This window comes from Aethalodelphis obliquidens, unplaced genomic scaffold (assembly GCF_003676395.1).
Source record: "Aethalodelphis obliquidens isolate GAN/ISIS:26980383/991018 unplaced genomic scaffold, ASM367639v1 scaffold73, whole genome shotgun sequence".
Taxonomy (NCBI): Eukaryota; Metazoa; Chordata; class Mammalia; order Artiodactyla; family Delphinidae; genus Aethalodelphis; species Aethalodelphis obliquidens.
Window position 1 is genome coordinate 6,920,679 of NW_020838017.1, and position 9,380 is coordinate 6,930,058.

Genomic DNA, 9,380 nt, shown 5'->3' on the forward strand with positions numbered 1-9,380 from the left:
ATATTAATATGTAAAAGATGAAGTATTATAACATGTAAGTTTATTTGAAATATTGTAGAGAAGTTAGAAATGAATGTGATGATTTCAGGGTGTTTCCAGGCCCCATGGGATGCTAATTATTTGGTGAGTTTACACATTTCTAGATTTTTGTCTTAAAACTTGTAGGCTTAAAGACTGTCAGCATACAGTGGGTAGCTTCATCTTAGGGCCACAAAAACAAGCTCTGGAGACCTCACTAAATAAACTAGAACATGGATTTATTGATTTCCAGTGAGGAATGTAACAGGCATGAAGATCAGAGCCCTCAACTGGGTGTGTCTATAGATCATCTGAGATGGGAAGGCACAGATTACGATTGGAATGTTGCCTTTAAACATGAAATCAGAGCAAGAGGAACCGTTTAGATGCATCAGATGTTTAATGCCATCAGTACCCTCATCTCCGCTCTCTCCCCCAAGTCATGGTGAGATGGACACCGTATAAGGTGACTTCTTTAACTCGTTTCATTTCCACTGTTGACCACCTGTCACTCTTCCTCTGGTTGGCACTCTTGCCACAGAATTATTAAAATGCTCACAGTGGCGTCTTGCCTTGCCCTAGGTGTTTCTGCTTGACTTTGCAAATCTCCTCTCTGATTTACTGTATGCTGGCTATGTACCTTAACCTTGAGAGCCTTTATTGTCCTCGTCACCAGGTTCTCTTGGCCACTTCACCATTGTCTCCAAGAACAGCTGTGCTCTACTGAGTAATATCAATCACCATTAGGCTGTTATTGAGTGTTTTAAGCACGAAACCCTCTGCCAGAACTGGAGAAGATGTACAGAGGATCTAAAACATGGTCTCGACCTCCGGAGAGCTGGTAGACAGGAGGAAGGGGACACTGACCCATGAAACAACTCAAGATCAAGGCAGTACAAAATGAAGTTCTAAACTCCATGGTACAGAAAAATTAGACAGTGGGGGAAAGTAAAACACAAGTTATCAGGTACAGAGCACAAAAAGCACTAGAGAGCTAAGAGGTCGGCGGCGTCAAGAATTCAGAGGCAACGGCACTTAAAAAACAATAGACTTGGAACTTTATAAATATTGCCTGAAATTGTGGTTACTCACCAAAGACTTTGTCATAATACAGCTCTTCTCTTCCCCACTAGCAAGTGATAGAGGTTGTGAAGCCTGCAGGTCACGCTTTCCCTGATCCTCTAGAAGAAGGAATCTCATTTGATATTTACTCAACATTCATAGAGCCACCTCCAATACTGGATATGGAAATGAAGGTACATTTCCTTGTGTCTCTTAATTCACCCTATCTGAGCATTATATTCTCTAGAGGATAGGAGAGAAAGAACAAAATGCTCTTCTATCTTCTTTCCCTCTGATTTTTCCTAGGTAAATATAAATATTTCTTCTGGCGTTGATTCACAAGTGGGCCAGCTGAGGGTGGCTCAGCAATTTTAATTACTTCTACTCCATCTTCCCCGATCTCCACCTTCATTTTCCCCAGAGTAGGTAAAAGCAGCAGTACTTGATTTGTCATGATGCTCATGAATAATGAAAATGCAGGAAAACGTCAAATCAAAATCCTTCCAGATTGACATCATTTCTGATAGAAAACTACCCGAGAGAAGCCTTTGCTATCGGTAAAGGCTCCAGAAATCACTTGAGTGTTGTTTACTTTTAATATTCTAGGGGTTGAATCAAGAACAAGGCCCTGAAGAGTCCCAGCCAGAAGCTGACACTTCAGAGACTGATCCATTAGCTGGTTTCACCATTGAAGATATAAAATTGGTGCTGGGTCAAGTCACAGATGACATTTTAATCAGCATTCAGGTACTCAGCCTTGATGGTGTGCTCACTTACTTTATTACTGGTTAATTAGCCAACCTCAACCTTAATGTCTATAAACACTACCCACGTTCTGCCAGCGAGAGTGACGCTGACGATGGAGGAGTTCAATATAACATCTCCACGTAACTCTCAGTTGAGTCATCTGAGACTCAGTAAGATCACAAAATAAATTCACCAACAGCACCTAGTCTGGTGCGTTATCAGTTTACAGATCATTCAGCATTGAGACCCAAAACATAACATGATAAAGGCTTCATGCCCAGTCACACTGTAAGCAGTTGCTCATGCAAGAGTAATGGGAGAACATTTCTAAATGGTAAACACGAAAGCTCAGACCATAATTCTTAGCTACGACCTTTCACCGAATACCTCCAGAGAGGCTTTCATATCTTTGAACTCCTTCTCAGATGGTTTGCTCCTTTTCACATACCACTAAGAGCTAATGGCTATGTATATTAATGGTGTTATCACTGACACCAATGGCTGCATGAAAATGGTGATGGCAACAGCCATCTCAGTAGCAACTGCCAATGATGAATCAGTTGGCTAAGTTTTACGCTTAATGTATTTTCCCCATCCGGAAACAAACAAACAAACAAAACATTTCTACCTCAACACAAAGGCTTGCATCGTTTCCTAGGCAAAATGATTAAATGAGTGATTTCCATATTTTGAGAGGATTTATAATTTCTTGTGGCAATAACAATGAATCAGTAGGACGATATACTGCATGTTTAAAATATGAATGCATCTCAGGGAAAGATTTAGTTGTTTTCTGGACATGAGACTATATATAAAAGCACACTGTATCAACAACTAATTTAGAAGGAGCAAAAGATTAGCTTGGCAATAGCATACCTTGTTAGTTGTTTGATCGTCAAATGTTAATGTGCTATTTACATGAATATTTAATGATTCGGTGCCAACAGAACCAGCCAAAGTCCTCGGCTTAATAAGGGGTGTTTAGTGTTTACCAGAAATAGTGAAAGGACACATTTTACACAAAGCTTTATTGTTAACAACCCTATGAATGTAATAACTGGTTACTGTGTAGAAGGGCAGAATGCAGTTGAACTAAGCTAAGTTCAGAACATATCTCCTTTTTAGATTTGATAACATTTCATCTAAATATAGTTTATGTATAATCATGGCCCTGGGCTCCTTTGTGATCCTGCGGCTCTGAAATTATCACCGAAGGACTACTAGACAGTAATAGAATTGTTTGCAGGCCCCCAAAATTGAAAACATCTTTACCAAGGCCATGTTCCATGTAGTGAGCAGTATGTTTTTAACTATTCATTGAAAAAAATTTTTTAAATTAAAGCCTGCAGCATTTATATCACTACTCTCTACAGCAGAAAGAATATGATTGCTATATGTGTGTGTTATTGTCCCACTGGCCTGCAGCCATCTTTACTGAGCTTGGAAGTCCATTAGCTGGCTCATCTAAATGTAATTAGGCATAGAAAGAACTTGGACCAGAGGTGAGGGATACAGATCTTTCAGGTGCCTTGATCATTTCCATGTTAAGTAGATTCATGGACATTAGCCTGGGCCAAATTATTGCCAATTTTTCAATAAAATTGCATGGTGATGTGGATTGATACAATGTTTCAAGACAGCAAACCCCTTTATATATTTTCTCTCAAAAATCCTAGTAAACTCCATGCGAATTAGGCAGGCACTTACCTGATAAATAAATTGAAAACTTAGAGACACAGAAAGATTGTCATTTGTCCGGGGTTTCCAGGGTCAGAAACTGATGAAAGGCCCTGATTGGGAGCTGTGAACTGGGTTCTAGTTCTAATTCCAGTGTTATCCACAGAAACCACATAACGTCTAATATCATGACCAGACTACTTTGGTTTTTAATACTCCAGTGGTGTGGCACTTTTTCAGTGTTTACTCTTGTGTCTTGGTCAAATTCCAAGTCGGGTAATTGCGCTCTGCTTACCTAAATTTCTCCCCCTGTTTTAGATGGGTAAGTTATTTTCCACTTCTAAAACCTCCTTCCAGTGTTCCTGGCTCTTAAAACTGTCTCATCGCTGTTCAAAGGTAGCCACTTGTCAGTGGTCAGTGTATATAAACCTTTTGAAGACACTGACTTGCTGTAGGAACATTTAATGAATCATTATTTGTAAAATGTTTTAAATTTTCCAATAGTTTTTTCTCCTTCTTTATTTAAAAATCATACTCTTATTATAATTTTTGTAGGAAAAGGCAGTAGAGAATTCATGTTTTAAGTACAGTTTTTTCAGAGCTTCTCCTCCAGCATGGTTACAGGCATATTTCACTTTCTGTAGTTCAGAAATTTCTGACAATAGTGTGAATCCTTAAATTTTTTATGTTAATCTACTTACTTTCCCATTGACTCACTTTATAATTTTAGAAATTTATTAAGAATGAAGTTATCTTGGCCCTGAGATGTTAATTAAAATTATACTGAATAGAGCAAACATTTTAAGCTTATATAGTTTAGGTATTTTAATTTTAAAGATACATTCAAAAGGAAATTAGTTTGGCCCTGAGTTGTGTAATAAAAATTATACCCAATGGAGCAAACCTTAATATATTTAAAGAATTATATTTCAGAGAAATATGAATGCTAGCACTAAATTCTTTCATTAAATGTTGGCTGTTGGCCCTGTCTAAGCAAAATAATGTGAAAACCTTGAGGGAAGTTTGCCATCTTGGGACCGTAGGTATTTTTAGGTCAACTTGAATTTCCAGGTTAGAAAAGCTGAGTGGGAAATCACCTCAAGGAGTGATCACTGAAAGGGTATTGAACTCAGGTCATGGATTTTCCATTCTTTCCTAAAAGGAAGTAGAACCATACCCTATCCTGGGGGTTGTAGGATAGCACGTCTGGTCAGCAGTGTTCTGAGGATTAACGCGGAGACACCATAGACCAATGACAACCTGTTCTTGACCAGACGGGGAGTCTTGTCATCTAGCGCCCTATCACCATGGTCTAGAGATCTGAGACATGTCCCTCTGTCAGCTCTAGCAGGTGTGCACCTGACCTTCAGGAGCCTTTTCCCCAGAGCACACACTTGTGTCAGTGAATTCTGTCTCAGTGAAATACCAGAAAGACCTCCAGGTTAATGTGAAAACCTTGATGAGACAGTGAAACAGAAGCTGGAAGATGATAATACATCTGTTCTTAGTTGAAAAGAAATGAGATTATTGGTGGATATAGAATACATTAATTGAAAGAGGGGAGAGTCAATTGTCTAGTTAGAGCAGTGCTTCCCGATCCTTTGGAATTGTAATAAGATCATTTCTTCAAACCATTTCATTCCCTGTATGGTCTAATATATGCATGCCTTAAAGAAGCAGAAGTAATCTATTTTTAAAACATATCACAACATCCTATTAATGAAGTAGTATAACGTTGGTGAATATATCACAAAATTAGGAGTTGGAATTATGGATTTAAAAGCTAACATACATGAAATTTAACATACTTAATTTTAAACTACTTAACTTTTCAGATAAGAACTAAAGGTGGTTGAGTGGCTTTCCCAAGGCCACAGAGCTAAACTAATCCCTAGGTCTCCACACTTCTAGACCCTGGCTCCTTTCAGCTCTTCCAATTTTATGCCTGCGGGGATTAGTGGCCCCTGAAATATGACAGTTCTTTTGTAACCCGGAGGACCATGTTCATCCCTCATTGCCTCCTTCACCCAGCCACCAAGAAAGGAAAAGATGAGAAGCTAGAGGCCAGACTTGACCCCAGGGCTTGATAATCAAACTTGAGCCAAAAAAGATCGATATTCACACGAGAGCCCAGAATTATTGACACCAGTGTGATCTTTTCAGAAATAGCAACTCTGGGCTTCCCTGGTGGCGCAGTGGTTGAGAGTCCGCTTGCCGATGCAGGGGACATGGGTTCGTGCCCCGGTCTGGGAAGATCCCACATGCCGCGGAGCGGCTGGACCCGTGAGCCATGGCCGCTGAGCCTGCGCGTCCGGAGCCTGTGCTCCGCAACGGGAGAGGCCACAACAGTGAGAGGCCCGCGTACCGCAAAAAAAGAAATAGCAACTCTGAACTGAAAATCTCATCAGATAAGGCAACCAGGTGGACCTTTGAAAACTACCTATTATAATTACATTTATAAATAAAGAAATAAGAATGAAGTTACATCTGGACCAAAAACAGTATTTGATTTTTTTAATTTCTTCTATATAAATTAAAATAGTACATTTCTCAAAATACAGTTACCCTGATGTCCTCAAATTAGGTTATAGATATTAATATTTTAAACTTCAAATTACTTACTAACATTTATGTGTATGAACTACTCCTCATACACTTGTCAACTATTTTAAATCACCTCAACAAAAACACCAGTTTTACCATGCCCCACCACTGGTTTCTCTATACATAGTTTTATAGCCCATCATGAAAAAAGGAAGACATTTCCAGGGCTACACATGTTCAGATACTGTGAAAATATTTTTGGAATTATGCAGGTAGCAATGTTAGTCCACAGAATATCTCTGCCAGAAGCTAAATGCTATCACAGCCACTGCAAACACTAAAACCTGTCAGCAACTGCTTACTTTTTTCTACCAAAACTGTACCACAAAGTGGCATAATTCCAGGAGTTATATGTGTGAAGAATACTCTTTAATTATGAGAATCATTCTAATTGTGAAATTATTTGTGTTGTTACTTCACAACAGAAGGTTTCTGGGATCTCATTTAGAATGTATTACGCAGGAAACAAAAACATCCATTGCAAAGGGGTGGCAGTACCAACAACACTGCAATAACTGAGCCTAGAGCAGTTATTCTGATTCGGTGCTTATTGGTAAAGTCTGTCTGAAAATGCAGATAAATTAGCCTATCTTCTAACACAAGGCTATGTGAAAAATGGCTGTCCAAATACCACTTCCTGTTCATAGCAGACATGCTATACATTGGGAATGTGCAGAGAAATATGATAAAGTGTTATCACATCACTACAGGCTGAAACACGGCTATGTCTGCAAAACAGGAAGGTGTGTGAGGGATAATGTCTGTCTTTAGGCACTATAGTATGTCAAAACCACAAAGACAATGTGCAGCGAAAGATAGCTCCATCCTAACCACTTTTTTATGACTGTCTTCACAGACCAAGATAAACGAAAAGCTGCAAATACAGGAAGAGGCCTTTAATGCACGAACAGAAAAATTGAAAAAGGCCTGAGGGCTCCAAACAAGGAGAGTGATGCTAAACTTCACAGAAACAAACAAAACCAGCCAGAATAATAGACTCTCTAGAGCACCAGATCGCCTTCATTTAGCTGGGAGAGGAAAAGCAAGCCCCAATTTTTATTATCCTAACTAATTAGAAAAGTATTGGCCCCAATCTTGCTACCTCCTGTCCCATAACAGCCTCTGAATTTATTACACTGTGTGCAATAAGAACATTTTGTATATAAGAGTTTGGAGAATTATATATAAAAATACAATGACTTTTACAATACTCCTTTGACATTTTGACTAGTAAATGTTAATCATCTTCACAACTTTTTAAAATAAAGAAAAAACATAATAATTTTATCCACACTGACCCAAATGAACTGCCACGTTGCTGAAGCTTTGTGAACACAGACCACCACCACACTGCTGAGGATAAAACTTGCTAAACAATAGCAATTCAAATGCATATACTAGGGGTTCTTTTCCTCCTTAAATCAGTTGGTTTTCTTATTTAAATGTTTCAGTGTGAAACCAATTTTATGAAATTATATAATGCAGTTTGAAGCACTTTATTCTGTACTGTATTTGTTATTTCTAATCTTGTTACTCTCCCAGGAGAATACATGACCTATATAAAAAGAAGCAATGTATAAATGGTTATTAAAGACCAACCTATATATAGATTGTAAAAATCTTAAATACAAATCAAACTCACAGAGCTCTTAAAATTAACCATTATATTGCAGTAGAATGATTGAAAACATCTCAAGCCTTTAAATACCTTTATTAAAATATAATTTCAAAAGAAAATATCCATTTGCTGACTGATTGTCCCTAGTTGGACAAACTAAATTAACTACTACCTCGGCCCTTTCCCAATTTCTGAGACTTCTGAGTATTCTAGAGTGTAGAGCCTTGCTAGGAGGGGACCATTCTTCCAAGAAGTTTCCAGTTTATACTGGAACCAGATGTATTTGCATCTGGGTGGCACTTGGTCAAATATGTTCTGTCTGTGCTCTGGCCTTGTCCTATAACCTTACCCACTTACTCTATCTGTACCGAAGGGATTTGCCCAAAATGTATTCATCTGGGGCCGAGACAGATCTGGCAGCATGTGATATTTTTTTAACTACACTGATCATCAAAGTAAGAGAAGTCCTTAAGATGAAACCGTGTTTACTGTTCATGAAGTTCCGAGTCTGGAAAGCCGGGAGATGCGCCGATATGTTTCTTCCTTGAGCTGTCCTTCCTAACTGAAAATGCTGACGGCCATAGGAGATCACTAGGAGGGCTCACAAGTCTTGATTTCGGCAGGCAGTCTTGTTCCAGAGAAAATAGAGGCGAAAGTAGAGAACCCACAAATAGGGAATAAAGGAGCTTCTCGAAATCACCAAACAGAGCTTCAAATGCAATCGTTGGCACAGAGTGGACCTCCATTTCCAATAAAGAATTCTTATTTTGAGCAAGGGTACCAAGAGTTTAAAACTGAATAACAAATAGCAGTAAGGTCCCTAAAAGCTGCACAAAGACAATATCCTATAAGCGTGCCGAAAGCCTGCCTCTGGAGTAAGACTTCCAGGTAGCGTCACCTGACTTGTGTGTGACTTTGGACAGGCTGCTCACCCTCTACTTGCTCATCTATTAAATGAGGATAATACTTATTTTTGAGGTAGTCATGAGAACTCAATAAATTCGTTTTAAAGGATGTTTGTTCTAAGGTTTGGTTTCTGTTTACCTCCTAGGATAACCCAAAAACCACTGCCCATCCCTAATACCCACTGTCCAGTTATTGGATCAGCCTCTTTGCCAGAATTCCCAGCCATCTCTGTCTCTCCACTGGAACCTGTGGATTGATACATCCTCCCATGGTAACTACTTTGCCACCCTGTTTTCTTACATCTTTCATGTTGGAGCAGCCCAGGGATCCCTGAGGCAGCCTGGCTGTAACATCTAATAACGATAGGAGAAAGAGCAATTGTAGTGGCAGTAGCTAATTCACAGTCTCTGCTCTTTAAATTAATTTTGTTGATAAAGGAATATGTGCACTCCGTTACCAAAAAAAGAAAAAAGTGTAGACGATGAAAAATACATTTCAGGGCTTCCCTGGTGGCGCAGTGGTTAAGAATCCACTTGCCGATGCAGGGGGACACGGGTTCAAGCCCTGGGCCGGGAAGATCCCACGTGCCGCAGAGCAACTAAGCCCGTGTGCCACAACTACTGAGCCTGTGCTCTAGAGCCCGTGAGCCACAACTACTGAGTCCACGTGCCACAACTACTGAAGCCCGCACGCCTAGAGCCCGTGTTCCGCAACAGGAGAAGCCACCGCAATGAGAAGCCCGTGCACC

General features: G+C 39.6%; 1 protein-coding gene across 5 annotated transcripts in view; it reads left to right on the forward strand.

Moving 5' to 3' along the window:
- CABCOCO1 (ciliary associated calcium binding coiled-coil 1) overlaps positions 1-8,740 on the forward strand; it is a 134,121-nt gene extending 125,381 nt beyond the window's left edge. For 2 of the 5 annotated variants that reach the window (XM_027091800.1, XM_027091801.1), the window contains one exon: positions 272-1,268. Coding sequence is in view for 4 of the 5 variants with exons in the window: in XM_027091801.1 (XP_026947602.1) it covers positions 272-274 (3 nt within the window). In the remaining variant the exon portion in view is untranslated. Of the gene's footprint in view, positions 1-271; positions 1,275-1,686; positions 1,828-6,964 lie in introns of those variants that run through there. The other 3 variants (XM_027091796.1, XM_027091797.1, XM_027091798.1) reach the window with 3 other exon arrangements.
- Positions 8,741-9,380: the final 640 nt, after the last annotated feature.